Below are 17,233 nucleotides of genomic sequence, written 5' to 3'. Positions count from 1 at the left end.
CTGGGTCTCCCAGATATCAACAAGTATTACCAAACGGCACACATAGCACAACTACTGAAATATCATGCTACCCACGAAACCCCGCAGTGGGTTATCCTAGAATCCATAGAGTGTGACCCCTTATATATAGTGAACCTTCTCTGGTTGAGACCCATTGACCGCTGTACGATTACAAATCCCATTACCTCTCACTTTTTGCTTCACTGGGATAAATTGAAATCCCACTATCTCCTTCAATCACCTCACAATCCCCTTCTTTCATATCTTTGAAATCCAGCCTTTCCCCCAGCCTGGTCCTCACCGCACGCCTTTAATCGCTGGTCCACAGCAGATCTTACCCAGACTCATCACTTTGTGCTCAGGAACAAATTTAGATCCTTTACCTCATTATGTGAATCCTATGACCTCCCATCCTCTGAAATATTCCGATATCTACAATTGAAACATTTCTACGCTCCATACAAAATAGCTGCCAACCCAGTATCCACTTTGTCCCCCTTTGAGCGGGCATGTCACAACGACCCCCATAGACGGGGTCTCATATCATACCGATACTCCCTCTTCACAACCTCGGCTACTGCATCCTCATACACGCATAAATGGGAAGCGGACCTGGGCCAACGAATTGACCTTTCGGATTGGGACCTCATCTGGTCTAATACTAAAGAGTCGTCACAAAATATCGTGGCCTTGGAGACCAACTAAAAAGTCCTGACCCGCTGGTACCTAGTCCCAGCAAGAATAGCAAAATATACCCCCAATTACCCCTCAGCTTGTTTCAGAGGCTGCGTAGACCTGGGCACATTTTTTCATACATGGTGGGACTGTCCAACCGTCCAACTTTTCTGAGCGGAAGACTTTAGAATACTATCCACACTTAGCGCTAAAACCCTCCAACCGAACCCATTAATTGCGCTACTCAACCTACGACCACCGGACGTCACAAAAACTCAGTTCAAACTCATCCTACAAGTTACCACAGCAGCCAAGCAGGTCATTGCTAAATCTTGGAAATCTCTCTCGCTAAGCACCACTGCAGTTAAAAGTAGGGTCACTCAGTCTATGATCCACGCAAAAATAGAAGCCACAATCTTAGACTCCATCCCCAAATTCAAGACGATTTGGAACCCCTGGGTAGAACATTTCCTCCCGCCCAACTTTGATGACTCCTCAATCCATAACTAATACTTCAAGCTACACTGGTACCACTCCTTACTAATCTTACGTTCCTCTTCTCCTAACCCTGGAGTGGCCCCCCCCCCCTTCCCTTTTTCTATTAGACTTCAGTTGTTACTGTACTTGATACCTAATTTTGTATCTTTGGGAAATGCTTATTGTACAAAAGTTGTATACTTCTTATGTCCCATTTATTCTCTCCTGTTTAAAACATTCAATTATTTGAACAAGAAAAATTATTATTTATGCATAAACTTGCATACCTGGCTTTACTGTTTGATGAATGATTTGTTGTGGTCCTAAGTTCAACAGTTCTGTTTAATTAAAGAGTTCTCATTAACTGTTTAGCATCAGCTTCTTTTCTCTTTACTATTTGGCTTACTGAGTCAATGCCGGCTATCATTTCTCAGTGAACGTCTTTATTCCCCTGAATAGGACATTTACTCAGTAATTCAATCAACATCAAATGTTTGAAAGAAGGATGTGCTGAAAAATTGGGAGTAGTGTCATTTTTTAAAGTGTGGTGCATCTCATAACTGACTTCAGAATATGGAGCTCTGGCACACGTAAGGCACAAACTGAGCTGTATACAATTAGTGTTTTGTGTACCTGGTTACAATTCAGTGACCTTATGCTACATGAAATGGAATTGATTCACTTATCGCTCACTCCCAATTTAAGAAGAGCCTCATATCTCACAACCCAGTATTTTTTATCAAGTAAAGAAAAATAAGGTTAGTTTACCAATAAGTAGTGGTTTGAAGCATTGGAAAAAATACCTAACTCAGATGTTGATATCTCCATCCTTGACACTTGTGCAGGTATTCCTATTAGAGTATATTGCACTCCTTTAAAAATGTTCTTTTCTCACAGACTTTCCCGTTGTGCCTTAGGAGCACCTTGGCACAGGGCGGTCTTATTCATATGGTCTGAAACTGGTCCAATGCTGGCAAGAGGTGTTTGATATTTATCAAGTATTCTACCATCGCTCTCCTTAGCCATAGAGGAATATCCAGGGGATTTTGGTGGTTCCCTTTGACAACCCTCGCCAGGAATTAACCATAACTATAATCCTGTACTTGGGCGATTGAGGACCAATGTTGTGCTATTGTTTTCCTGTCCAACAACACACCCTTGGATCGACAAGGTGAATTCCATCTTACACTTAGGAAGCTTAGCCTTTACCGACAGATTATCTCTCAGAAATATCTTATGTGGATGGCTTAATGACTCTACTTTTGCACTACCTGCATTAGTTATGAACAGATTCTTCAGAGATTATAGTCTCCAGGATAGATAGCTGATCTGTCCCTTCTAAAATGTATTATTGCTAGGCACAATTGATAAAATAATGAGAATTTGAATCACGGTACTGATGGGCGGCACTTGTGGCTGGCACTGCTGGGCACTGGTGAGCGACACTGCTGGGCAGTGATCATCAGTGCCCTGGTGATCAGTGCCAATCTGTTCTGTGACATTTGCCGGTCATCGGCAGTACTTTCCTCATGCTGTGACAGCGTGAGGAAAGTGCAGCTGATAACCGTCAACTGTATTTACCTGGTGATCGGCTGTGTCATTGGACACAGCTGATCACGTGGTAAAAGGCTGTTGTGATTGGCCTTTTACCACATCATGTGATCAACTGTGTTTGTAGGACAAATCGATCACGGAGATCGCCTGGTGTGCGTCGCTTGGTGCGTGCGGGAGGGCGCTTTCTGATAGGACGTCATATGACGCCCTCCCAGAACTGAACAACCGCGTTTTAGCCATCATTCGGCTATAGCGTGGTTGCCAAGTGGTTAAAAAAAGAATGGCATGCTGGTTGGGCAGGGTTCCTACTTTACTGATTATGTGATGTGTCGACAATATCTTTCTACATATTTCACTTCACACATTTTTCCTTTTTAATGTATTTCGGAAGGATCCTGTTTAAGACCAAGTGTGTCATGCCCTTTTGACCATCAACATGTAGCACAGCAAGTATAGGTTGCAATGCTCTGCTGTCACACTGGAATATTCGTGTGACACGAAACCATTCCACAGACGCTTTTCTTTATTTTGGGCATTGATAAAATGGGCAGGGGAAAAAGAAAACCTTTTAACAGGAAAATCATGGAGAATGCCATTACTGACTTGTATTCTACTTTTGCGACTGTCGGCTTGTAGTTCTCAATTAACTACCACAGCGCTGTGAAACACCAGTAGTTCATTGAGTCTTCCTGTCAGTAAGTCTCTACTTGCCCCTATAGGATGTGTGGGCACCCAGATACACAGAGATCTGTATGGCATCAGCGATCCTCTGATTGCTGGTGCAATGCTTTAGAGGCTCCTCCAGAAACAAAAACCTGTCTAAAAAAAAAAAAAAGTGCATTTATTATATTTTGCTGAATGGATAACTTATCCTTTAAAGTCACAGGGTCGAGTTTGCATGCGTGGGCGGCTGAAGCGGATGTCCTGCTGACCGCTCCTCACAATCCCGGGGCTTCAGGGGTAAACTATAGCGGCCCCAAGTCACCTGCACCCCGGGCACATATCTGAACCCCTGGCTGAGACAGTGGGGGCTCCCTCAATGCCCACCCGACTGGCCGGAAAGTCCATGGGTAGATCCTGCACCACATTTAAAGGAGCGGGTAAGGGAGGCAAGATGGCACCTGGCCCCAGCTCCAAGGCTTCTTCAGATGCTGAGTGCTCACAGCGGCGCTCACAGGTGACCGCACCTTTTTCATCTGCCCTGGATGCCAGGATGACAGCTCCTCAGCAGCCATGGCTCATGTGAGTGTGTTCCGTGCACCTCCTGGCTTTCTTCCTGATCCTCCCAGGTCTCTTTTACAGGCTGCAAGCGTCTCTCTGGCCCAAAACTCCCACACTTCCTCCCTGCTAGTCAGGGAGATAGCGGATATCTTCAGTCAGGCAGCCAAGATTCCACACATGATGGTCCAGTGGACTCTCCTGCCCCCGCACATTATTCTGGAGATTCCATACTTATTGCACGTTTTGCTGATTTATTGGATAAAGCTACCACTAAATTGGCCACTGACTTGAAACAGGATTTTTGGGAACTGGGGGATCGCCTCGAGAAGATTGAATCTAAAGTTGATGACACAGTCCACAGAGTGACTCAAAATTCTAACGATTGCCAATTTACAGGATCTCTTAGATGAAGCTTCCAGTAAAATAGATTATCTTGAAAATCAGGCCAGACGGGACAATTTCAGAATTAGAGGGCTCCCTGAAATGGTAAAAGATATTGAACCCATTGCCTGTTCCCTCATCCATGCAGCGGATCTGAAAATTGATGACATTCATCTGGAAATAGATCGTATCCACAGGGCCTTGGTCCCTTTGTGGCCGGATGGCCCTCCTCGGGACATAATCGTGAAACCTAATTTTTTCAGGTTAAAGAGTTAGTGATGCATTTTGCTAGGGAACACCCAGATTTAGAAGTTGATGGATACTGGATTCAAGTCTTCGTCGACATCTCTCAAGCTACCATCCGAAAGAGAAGGGCCTTCAAACTGCTACTCTCACCATTGATCCAAAGGGATATTCGTTATCGCTGGAACTATCCATTTCGTCTGCAATTTCTGTATAATGGCAAATCCTGCTCCTTCTCTACGTTCCCTGAGGGGGAAAGACTTCTGCTGAATTTGGGTTTTTATCTTCCTTAGTCCCTCCTCCTGAAACCTGCCTAAAAATAATGGACCCCCCCCCCCCCCACACTGTCTCCTCTGTGGTTGCCGGCCTCCAGGAAGAAATCTGCTGCTGCAACATTACATCGGGTGCCTTCAAATCTTGATTAGTTACTATTTGTTAAATTTTAATGGAGGCCTCTCAGTAGCCCTGTTATGGGGCATTGGCCTCTGTGTATATGAACTGGTTTATAGTTCTGTTTGATGTATTTTGGTAAAATACTCTGGTGGTTTTAAAAGTTTAATGGACATTGCATATGGACCCCAGGGGCCGGGAAAAGTCTATGCACACTCCCCATTCAAAAGACTCTCCACCTTGTTTGACTTTGCGGAGACTCTTTCGGTCCTTGACCTAGTGTCTAGTATATTGGTACTTTTATTATCTTTCATTGCATATTGGTAATTAATCTGTGGTTGGATGCAGGCCATTCTTCGGCCTTGGCATCCTTGGTTTCTCTTCTTTTACTTCTTTCCTTTTCTTAAGTTTTTCTATGCTTTTTATCTGAGGATCAACTTGAGAGTTTTGAACCACCTCCGGATACTTGATACTCTATACAGATGGATGAGTTTGTCTGATAGTGACCACACTACTTGCTTCCCATGTCTACCCTAAAACGCTTTGCCATGATCCGATTACTCTCATAATGTCCAAGGGTTGGGCTCCCTTTCTAAACGACTCCAAATATTCTCCCATTACAAGTCTCTGGGAGTCTATATAATGGCCCTACAGGAAACAGATTTCGCCCCCTACCTTTACTCCCAGATATATTTATAGGGATTTTCTGACTTGCTTCTTCATTAATGCATCCGAAAAAAAGAGAGGGGTGGCACTCTGCTTGTCTAAATGGCTATCATTTACTGAAACTAAAGTTCTAAGAGATAGGGAGAGAAGATACCTTCTGGTGAAAGGCCATTTAGAGGGTAGTATGGTGTCTTTTCTTATTTACTATGCTCCTAACACAAACCAGGTGGCCTTTTTCCGTTCTCTCTTTAAGTCTCTGTTTAAAGAACTAGAGAGATGTGATTTTGGCAGGAGACTCAAATTTGACTTTAGACTCGATAAATCCCATGTAACTAAACTTAAATTGCCTTCTAAACAAAGCCACGATTTTGCACAGCTTTTACATCACCATGACCTAATTGACGTGAGGAGGGAGGCCAATCCCACCTCTAGAGACTATTCCCATTTTCTAGGGCTCATAGTCCTTATTCTCGCATGGAGGGATAGACCAGGTTCTCTGCTTGTGTGCAAGCTTACCCCCAAATTTACTTATTCAGGGGGTACTATTACGCAGGATTCTCAGAAGATCCTTTGGGAATTTCATAATTTTTACACATCTCTATATGGTCCACCGCGGCCAACGAAACCATCTTCTTTTTGATTCTTCCTAAGGTTCTTGCCTGTCCCTTTTTTTCTTACTGAAGCCCATAAAGAGCTTAAGGAACAACCCATTACTTCTTCTGAGGATCTCCTATAAATTGTTAAATTACTATCGTTACATAAATCCCCAGGCTCCTGATAGCCTCCCCAACCAGTACTATAAACGTTTTTGTGAACACTTACTTCCTCATATGACACTATATTTTAATTCATTGCGGGCGGAGGGTGTGGTCCCTTTAGACGAGAATAAGGCATATATCAGTCTCATCCCTAAACCTAATAAGGCTTCCACCGATGTTCATAATTATCGTCCTATTTCATTAATTAACTGCGACCTGAAAATGTTAACAAAACCCCTAGCTGTACGCTTTAACTCTTTTCTGACACAATATATGCATAAAGACCAGTCGGGATTTATATAGGGCTGTCAAACGCTGGACCAGATTCGTAGATCTATTACTTTATCGGCTGCCCGTTCCAGTTGGGGTGCTCCTCTCTCTAGGGCACTCTTCTTTCACTGGACTTTCATAAGGCCTTTGATAGTCTAACATGGGAATATTTTTTTACTACCCTGCAGGCCTTTGGCCCGATGTTTCTTGCCCTGCTACGCTCGTTCTATGCTAATTCCTTGGCCCAGGCCTCCATTACAGGTTACAAATCCTCAGAGTTCCCAATCCGCAGAGGGACTAGACTGGGCTGTCCACTTTCCCCACCACTTTTTGCGCTGGCATTCGAACCCTTGGCTATGGCAGTTCGGTCTCATCCCCAAATCCATGGCATCCGTTACGGACAACAGCAACATAAATGTGCCCTATTTGCCGATGACGTTCTCATGTATAATACTTCCCCTTCGATAACTATTCCAAATTTATTGTCATTATTACGCTAATTCTCCACTCTTTCTGGGCTTTCCCTTAATTCCCCAAAAAATTACTGCTCTTAATGTTTCTTTTCCCATATCTGAAGAACAACAGCTTGGAACTTCCTACGATTTTCAGTGGACGAAAAAAATCTTTCCCTACTTAGGGGTACACCTTACCAATTCCATTGAGACACTTTATCAGGCTAATTACCCTCCCCTTTTTAAAACACTTAAGGATGATCTCCATTGTTGGGCTGAATATTCCTTGTCCTGGTTTTACAGAGTCAACTCAATCAAAATGACATTTTTGCCTTGACTACTATATTATTTCCGGACCTTACCAATAGCGATTCCGCGACAAGACATACGGTTTCTACAAGCTGTGGTTCTTTGTTTTATTTGAAATAATAGACGGCCTCGGATGAACCAAAAAACATTATATGCCTCTAGATCACGGGGTGGTATTGGCCACCCTAATCTCCACGAGTACTTCTCAAGCCACGCAGATCACCTAATTCGCTTATACCATGGTTGGGGAACATGCTCCCCATTGGGTTTCTGTCGAAGCTCTTTCTTGTCACCCTTTAGCTATTGGGACGTTACTATGGCTCCCTAATCGATTGCGTCCTCCTATATTGTGCCCCACTTTGTCATTCTCTTTGGCAGTTTGGGACAGGGTACGCCATCATAAGTCACTAGCATCACCACATACCCCTATTGCTCCGATTTTCTGCAACCCTGAATTCGTGCTCGGATTCACACTGACCCTCTTTCAATGGTGGATCACCACCATTGTTTCTGCCATTGTGGCCAGGTTGGGTCTGTTTCACATCTGGTGGTAATGCCCGCTTGTAACTAGATTCTGGATTCGAATGTTCAATTGTGTAAACTCAGTGATGGTTATAAATATTCTCAGATCCCTGGAGATGGAGCTCTTCCACAAATTTCCAGATAATGTTCCCAAGAAATCCCATAAATTTATGTAACATATGTTTCTGGCAGCAAGAATTACTATAGCTAGACATCGGAGGCATTTTGTCATTCCACTTGATTATGTTAAAAAAAAAACAAAAAAAAAAACAACTTCACTGATAGACTTCCTATTCCACTCCAGAAACAAAACAGACGTGAACGTGATAGACTTACACTTATTCCAAAGTCTGCCTATATAAACTTTATCTTTGATATACTCATTTAGATGGCATACATTAACAATAAAATAGTCACATGTAGTGATTTCCTCTCCATTCTACACAACCTCCCCTCTCCTAATACTGATTCTGAAATTCATCTCCTTTATCAAGTCGCTAGAGAATATGTGGAAGAAACTGCACTTTCTATAGGTTGGTCTACTTGTGAGGCCCTTGACAAACCGTTCACCGAGTTCACCCTAGATGGTAAGAGTGCAACCCCTAGGAGCATCTTTCTTAATTCTTAAGGTTTTCAATTCCATTCTGCACGTATCCCTCTTCCATCCTAAACCCTTAAGGCTCACATTTTCTTGATTCCAAAACCTGGCAAAATCTACCACCCACTTTTTCTCATTGGAGTTGACCTCAAAATCTGTGCCAAGATAATTGACTTCTGCCTACAACCCCTCCTCCTGCAACAGATCCATGTAGATCATGTGGGGTTTCAGGAAGTATGAGACAACACCCTTAGGGCCCGTTCTGTTTGTCAACCATGCCCAAACCTCTTTGCTTTCTTTCAGTTAATACAGAAAAGGCCTTTGATTGGGTTAATTGGCCTGATTCAAATTGGATTCGGCCCCAACTTGCTCCACAACATACTGGCTCTTTATTTCACACCACATACCAGGGTATAGGTTAATAGTTCTTTATCATTGGGATTCTCTATAAGGAGTGGCACCCGCTCCCAACAGGGCTGCCCCCATCTGCCCTACTTTATGTGCTGACGATGGAACAGTTAGCCAATGTTATCTACAACAACCCCTCTTATCTCTGGCGTCAGGGCAGGCTCTCAACATATAAAATTGTTTCTTCTAGATGCCATAGTCCCTCTCCCTATTTATACCGCCTGCTATCTTTATACATCCTTATTTATACAACTTCCACTGCGATAGAAAATGTAATTTTATTGTGCTAAATATCCTGTTGATCTGTGGCAGCATGTATTCCAAGTGTATATGTGATTTCCTTGTTCTCTCTGCATGGAGGTTTGGCCTTTCAATAACTGTTGTGGGGTTTTTGTTCCCCTTATACAGTGGATATAAAAAGTCTACACACCCCTGTAAAAATGTCAGGTTTCTGTGATGTAAAAAAATTAGACAAGATAAATCATTTCAGAACATTTTCCACCTTTTAATGTGACCTACAAACTGTACAACTTAATTGAAAAACTGAAATCGTTCTTTTTTTTTTTTTTTTTTTTTTTTTTGGGGGGGGGGGGGGGGGTAAACATAATAAACTAAAATAATGTGGTTGCATAAGTGTGCACACCCTCTTATAACTGGGGATGTAGCTGTGTTAAGGATTAGGCAATCACATTCAAAATCATGTTAAATAGGAGTCAGTACACACCTGTCATCATTTAAAGTGCCTCTGATTAATCCCCAATAAAGTTCAGCTGTTCTAGTAGGTCTTTTCTGACATTTTCTTAGTCACATCCTACAGCAAAAGCCATGGTCTGCAGAGAGCTTCCAAAGCATCAGTGGGCTCTCATTGTTAAAAGGTATCAGTCAGGAGAAGGGTACAAAAGAATTTCCCATTCATTAGATATACCATGGAACACAGTGAAGACAGTCATCATCAAGTGGAGAAAACATGGCGCAACAGTGACATTACCAAGAACTGGACGTCTCTCCAAAATTGATGAAAAGACGAGAAGAAAACTGGTCAGGGAGGCAGCCAAGAGGCCTACAGCAACATTTAAGGAACTGCAGGAATATCTGGCAAGTACTGTCTGTGTGGTACATGTGACAACAATCTCCCATATTCTTCATATGTCTGGGCTATGGGGTAGAGTGGCAAGACAGAAGCCTTTTCTTACGAAGAAAAAAATCCAAGTCCTGCTAAATTTTGCAAAAACATATCTGAAGTCTCCCCAAAGCATGTGGGAAAATGTGTTATGGTCTGATGAAACCATTGTTGAACTTTTTGGCCATAATTCCAAAAGATATGTTTGGCGCAAAAACAACACTGCACATCACCAAAAGAACACCATACCCAACAGTGAAGCATGGTGGTGGCAGCATCATGCTTTAGCGCTGTTTTTCTTCAGCTGGAACTGGGGCCTTAGTCAAGGAAGGGGGAGCTCTGAGCATATCCAAATACCAGTCAATATTGGCACAAAACCTTCATGATTTTGCTAGAAAGCTGAACATAAAGAGGAACTTCATCTTTCAGCATGACAATGACCCAAAGCATACATCCAAATCAACAAAGAAATGGCTTCACCAGAAGATTAAAGTTTTGGAATGGCCCAGCCAGAGCCCAGACCTGAATCCGATCAAAAATTTGTGGGGTGATCTGAAGAGGGCTGTGCACAGGAGATGCCCTCGCAATCTGACCGATTTGGAGTGTTTTTGCAAAAGAGAGTGGGCAAATATTGCCAAGTCAAGATGTGCCATGCTGATAGACTCATCCCCAAAAAGACTGAGTGCTATAATAAAATCAAAAGGTGCTTTAACAAAGTATTAGTTTAAGGGTGTGCACACTTACGCAACTATATTATTTAGTTTTTTATTTTTACTTCCCTCCACCTAAAATTTCAGTTTGTTGTTCAACTGAGTTGTACAGTTTCTAGATTACATTAAAGGTGGAAAAAGTTCTGAAATTATTTTTCTTTGTCTCATTTTTTTACATCACAGAAACCTCACATTTTAACAGGGGTGTGTAGACTTTTTTTGTCCACTGTATTTCTGTTGTATTAAAACCTTTCAATAAAATTTTGAACAAGAAAAAAAATAGTGTCTATTTGCGGATGATCTTCTAATGTACATGATGGTCCCCATATATTTTATGCTTTTCATAATACATGAACTTAAATATTCTGGCATGTTTGACAATTTTAAAGTCAATTTGTCTAAATGCGAAGTCTCCCGAATGTCTCCCTCTCAAGTCACTTCCCTCCAGAAGAATTTCCCCTTCAAACACTGTCCTTGTGCTCTTCAATATTTATTAATTAGAATCCCATTTGACCTTGCTCAACTACAGTGGGGATCGAAAGTTTGGGCACCCCAGCTAAAAATTTGTATTAATGTGCATAAAGAAGCCAAGGAAAGATGGAAAAATCTCCAAAAGGCATCAAATTACAGATTAGACATTCTTATAATATGTCAACAAAAGTTAGATTTTATTTCCATCATTTACACTTTCAAAATAACAGAAAACAAAAAAATGGCGTCTGCAAAAGTTTGGGCACCCTGCAGAGTTAACCCCTTGACGCCGACGTAACACAAATATGCGGCCTCACGGACCTGGGCTTTTTTCCGTGGGGCCGCATATTTGTGTACCTGTCTTTGTGCTGGGAGCGCGCCGCTCTGCGCGCTCCCAGCACCAAGACCGCGGTGTCACTGAGAGCCCCGGGTCCCGTTCTAACGATCGGGACCCGGGACTCACGATTCCGGGTCACGTGATCGCTGTGATAGGCTCTGATTGGCTATCACAGTGATCAATCACTGTGCAGCCCGGCCCCCTTGTTTTCTCTCTCTCTATGAATGGAGAAGAGAGATACATTGTATCTCTCGAACTCCTGACATAGAGAGATAAAAAAAAAAGTTTGTAAAAAAAATAAAATAAATAAATATTAAAAAATAAAAGAAAAAATAAAGAAAAATATCTAGATCAAGGTTTGATCTAGTTCAGTACCAGGGTTAGTGTTTGGGTCAAGGTCAGGGTCAAGGGCAAAGGTCAGGGTCAAAGGTCAGGATTTAAAAAAAAATTGGTATCAGTGTCAGTTAGTGTTAATGTCAATGTCAGTGACAGTGTGTTTTATGTAAAAAAAAACAAAAACAAAATGCGCACTGTTGTTTCTGGACTGTACTACGGGTACAAACAACAAATAACATACACATATATGGTATCGCTGCGATCGTCAAGAACTGGAGAATATATTTTGGGTTGTTCTTTGGTGGTAGGTTATGGTCGTAACAAGAAACACACAGTTAAATTAAAAAAATTATTTTTTTTACTATTTTGGCCCAGTTTTCCTTTAATAATAAAAAAAAAATTAGGAGCTATCCATTACCATTTACCACCAAATGAAAGCCCAATTTGTCCTGAAAAAAACAAGGTATAATCCACTTGGATGTACAAAGTAGTTGTGACGATATGTATGGTTTTACTAACACGTCAACGTTGCAGAATTGTGCTTAGGCATTTAGATTTGTTTTACCCTTAGGCGTAAAGGGGTTAATATTTTGTACTGCCCCCTTTGGCAAGTATCCCAGCTTGTAAGCGCTTTTTGTAGCCAGCCAAGAGTCTTTCAATTCTTGTTTAAGGTATCTTTGCCCATTCTTCCTTACAAAAGTCTTCCAGTTCTTTGAGATTTCTGGGCTGTCTGTCACGCACTGCTCTTTTAAGGTCTATCCATAGATTTTCAATTATGTTGAGGTCAGGAGATTGTGAAGGCCATGGCAAAACCTTCAGTTTACGCCTCTTGATGTAATCCCCTGTGGATTTCGAGGTGTGTTTAGGATCATTATCCATTTGTAGAAGCCATCCTCTCTTTAACTTCAGCTTTTTCACAGATGGCATCAAGTTACTATCCAAAATTTGCTGAAATTTTATTGAATCCATTTTTCCTTCTACTCCTAAGATGTTCCCTGTGCCACTGGCCGCAACACAACCCCAAAGCATGATTGATCCAACCCCATGCTTAACAGTTGGACAGAGGTTCTTTTCATGAAATTCTGTGCCCCTTCTTCTCCAAACGTACCTTTGCTCATTCCGGCCAAAAAGTTCAATTTTAACCTCATCGGTCCACAGAACTTGTTTCCAAAATGCATCAGGCTTGTCTATATGTTCATTTGCAAAGTTCAAACGATGATTTTTGTGGTGAGGACGTAGAAGAGGTTTTCTTCTGATGACTCTTCCATGAAGACCATATTTGTACAAGTATCTCTTTATAGTGGAATAGTGTACCACAACTCAAGTGTCTGCCAGATCTTTCTGGAGGGATCGTGCAGTCAAACGTGGGTTTTGAATTGTTTTTCTCACAATCCTGCGAGCTGTTCTGTCTGATATTTTTCTTGGTCTTCCAGATCTTGCTTTAACTTCCACTGTTCCTGATGACTGCCATTTCTTAATTACATTCTGAACAGAGGATATTGACATCTGAAAACGCTTTGCTATCTTCTTATAGCCTTCTCCAGCTTTGTGAGCGTCAACTATTTTCAGTTTCAGTTTTCTAGACAACTGCTTAGAAGAACCCATGGTGCTGATTGTTGGGGCAAGGTCAGATGAGTCTGGGCATTTAAAACCTTTGAGATTGACATCACCTGGTCTTCCCAGACGATGATTGAAAACAATCCATGACACTGGCAGGTCTCAGCTTTGCAAAGGGGGCAGTGCATGCTATAAATTCTGCAGGGTGCCCAAACTTTTGCAGACGCCATTTTTTTGTTTTCTGTTATTTTGAAAGTGTAAATGATGGAAATAAAATCTAACTTTTGTTGACATATTATAAGAATGTCTAATCTGTAATTTGATGCCTCTTGGAGATTTTTCCATCTTTCCTTGGCTTCTTTATGCACATTAATACAAATTTTTAGCTGGGGTGCCCAAACTTTCGATCCCCACTGTATATGCTCGCAGTAATTCACCCCTAATTCAAAAGGCCCTAACAAACTTAAAGGCGTATGACTGCAGGCTATATTCATGGTTTGGCAGGATCTATATTGCAGTATCCTGTCCTTTTTTTTTTTTTTTTTTTAAGTCCTCCAGACAGCTTTCACTAATTTTATTTGGGGACAAGTAAATCTAGAATCTAGGTCTAGAGGAGGTGCAGGTGCCCCTGACCTATTCCTATACCATACTGCTTCTGTTTGTGTTCGGCTGGTAAACTGGTTTCAAAATCTTCCTTTTAAGTCCTCTCATAGATTGTTCCTACTTATTGGGGTTCCTCATCCTTAAGTTTAGTTCTAACATATCACCTTCTCAATGTATGGGACAGAGTTTCCTCTAATACATTTTTGGGAGAGAAGTCAACTCTTATCCCCTCTCATTGTGACGACTTGTAACAGAACTGTAACTCTGTTTTTCAAAAGTCTTTAACAAAATAAGATTGAACTAAAAGTAAAATAGTGGTTGTATTTAAAACAAGTTGTAGTTAAGATATTTCAAGTAACAAACAATAGAGAAGTAGACAAGCAAGAAAAAAGGCCATTTATGACTAAATCTTCTACCTTTGTCAAATTTTGTTCAAAATTTTTGTTTCGAGAACATTTATTTGCTTTTCTATTTGTTCTTACCATCAAATCGATGTTGGTTTTCTACCTCAGTGACAAGAAAATTTGAAGGGACAGCAAGGAAAATTGTTTTTGAACCAACTCCTTTCTAACAATACGTGTCCATCATTCATTCCATTCAATTGTATCTTAAAAGCAAACAAAATTCTTAAGTAGTTTGAACATTTGTCAAGTCATCAAATGTACTAAGAAGTTTCGAACAAATGTTTGTTCAAAAATCTACTTGTGTATGGTCCGCTTTACTCATAGCGATCACTGCACAACGCGTGTTTGGGTGCCCATGCGAATACCTTTCAAAATCGCATGAAGCTTGTCCCCAGACCAAGAAGCAGGAGCTTCTTTTCAGGCAACAAACCCACATAAGGCAGCCCATTCAAGTGAATAGGTTGCCGTATGCAACACGCACAATCGTGTGAAATTGTGAAGCGGGATTGTGTGAATGCAGCCTCAGACTCCCAGCTGCTTACATCACCAGTTCCATCAGTTGTAAAATCATTGTTTGTTTATTTAAATTGTTTTTAGTTATGTGTATGGGGGCAGCAATGTAGGCTTTGTTTCTTTATTTGCAATACTATATAATAGTTATGCTTTATTGCTGTGTCTCATAATGCAGCTCTATTAAACTGAAAGGCCTATAACAACAATGTATTTCCTATGTTGATGAAATTGTATCTCAGCAGTTGATAAACGGGGAAAAATGTTTATATTACAATTACAAAAATATGCAGCCATGTAAAATGAGGTCACATTAAAATCAAAGTTTTCTTAGTGAAATTGTTATACTTTTAGATCAATATAGCTATGCTCATTGTATTGCAGAATGCGCAAACTTAAAGAAGAAATGGAAGGAGTTGTCAAAGAATTGGCTGAAAATAATCATATTTTGGAAAGGTAAATACCACTGACATCAAATTAGTTTTTTTAAAGGACATGTTCACCTTTTAGTAAAAAATTATAAATGCACATTTTTTTGCAGGTAAAAAAAATGCATTTATTATTTTTGTATGCCGTAGCCTGACAAGCACTGCACCAGCAATCAGCAGATCGCTGATGCCATGCAGGTCTCCTGCAGATCTGTCAGAATATCTTCTTGCCGCACAGGATGTACGAGCAAGAAGATATTCTGACAGAAAGCTTCAATGAATGGCCGCAAGGCCGTGCTATTTTGAAATCTGACAGATAGTACGGGGAGAAGTTTCACCATACTATCTGGCAGAGGGAGGGGGGGCGGCGGGGGCGGCTGCAGCTGTGGAAACATGTTACGTGTTCCCCCCTAAAAGTGGGTGGAACATGTAACATGTTCCCAAGGGTGAACTTATCCTTTAATGTCCAAATCTTACAGCATGGTGGTTGGCACTACTGCCTTGCAGGACTGGGGTCCTCAGTTTGAATTCCATCAAGAAACTTTCTGCATGGAGTCTGCATATTCTCACTGTGCTTGCATGGGTTTCCTCCCACATTGCAAAAGACATGCTGATAAGTTAATTGGCTCCTGTCTAAATTGGCCTAGTATGTGTATGTTTGCATGTGAGATAGGTAGATTGTAAACTCCTTAAGGGCAGATACTGATTTGAATGTAAAATATGTAAAGCAATTTGTAAATTGTCGGTGCTATATAAATGCCTGTAATATTTGGTTGGATTTGGAGCTGACGTTAACAGCAACATGATTACACCAACACTTAAAATCTCATTGCTTCTAAATTATTCTTATGGAAACTAACGGTCTGCCTGTTTTATTGCATTCATTTAAATTATTCCCTTTTTCTGTCTCTCCTAGATTTGGGGCTCTGACCATGGATGGTGGCCTTCGCAATGTGGATTGCATATAATGACATGATTGGTTGCCCATTATCATCTGTAGCTGTGCACATTGCCATTTTGGCATTACAGTGGACCTTAACCCCTGCCTGCCTCCTTGTCTGTAATTTCTGTGCCAGAGTTTTATGTATATATTTGTAATATACTGTGAATACAAAAAACCTGATTTTATTCTTTTGACTATGTTAACAACTGCTGTTCAATAGATTTGTTTAGTTTTATTGTACCCATAAAGCACAGTAGATTTAAGGGAATTAGGTACAGAAAATGTATCAGTGGTGCACCTAAAGTAAACACTGTTATTAAAAAATCTGTACAACGTATTCCTTATGAAAATGTTTTCATTCAAACCACATATCATTGAATCACTGTACACATTTAGAGAGGACTGGTCTTAAAAGATTAAAAGGTAATGTTACCCATATATACATGGTGATATGATTGTTTGGTTACCATGCCAGAGAATGGGGTATAATGCTGTGATATCTATTCCTCTGAATAGATGACTACAGCATTGCATGAAATATTCTAATGAAATCATAATATCTAATTTATTTTATAGTTTAGAGCCCATTCTAGATTATGGCTTGTTGCACACAATGCAAAGTTTTTTGTTCTTTTTTTCATAAAGCAACGTATAGCATGGAAATTGTATGATTATTTTAGTCTGGGGATTCCAAGACAGTGACATAAATGGGCTCTTAAACTGGCTTCATTGGGTTAGATTTTGTTTTTGATTCAAAGCTGAAGTTTAATTTTTCACTTTTGTGATACAGCACCAAACACATTAGTCACATGTAACGAGGTATCCCATGTCCTGCTGGCTGTTCTTGAAGAAATCTTCCTTTTACTTTCTGCCAAATAGTGCACTGAACA

The 17,233-nt window shown here is 40.9% G+C and overlaps 1 protein-coding gene across 2 annotated transcripts in view; it reads left to right on the top strand.

The window, feature by feature from the left end:
- Positions 1 to 16,680, top strand: part of TBK1 (TANK binding kinase 1) — a 71,515-nt gene extending 54,835 nt beyond the window's left edge. For both annotated transcript variants that reach the window (XM_089674165.1, XM_089674164.1), the window contains exons 20-21: positions 15,357 to 15,428; positions 16,317 to 16,680. In XM_089674165.1, coding sequence (XP_089530291.1) covers positions 15,357 to 15,428; positions 16,317 to 16,368 — 124 coding nt within the window. In that variant the 3' untranslated portion in view covers positions 16,369 to 16,680. The remainder of the gene's footprint in view (positions 1 to 15,356; positions 15,429 to 16,316) is intronic.
- Positions 16,681 to 17,233: the final 553 nt, after the last annotated feature.

This window comes from Staurois parvus, unplaced genomic scaffold (genome assembly GCF_062004578.1).
Source record: "Staurois parvus isolate SC_StPar_1 unplaced genomic scaffold, SC_StPar_1.0 ptg000147l, whole genome shotgun sequence".
Taxonomy (NCBI): Eukaryota; Metazoa; Chordata; class Amphibia; order Anura; family Ranidae; genus Staurois; species Staurois parvus.
Note: the sequence above shows the minus strand (reverse complement) of the source record. Positions and strands in the feature narration are given on the sequence as shown.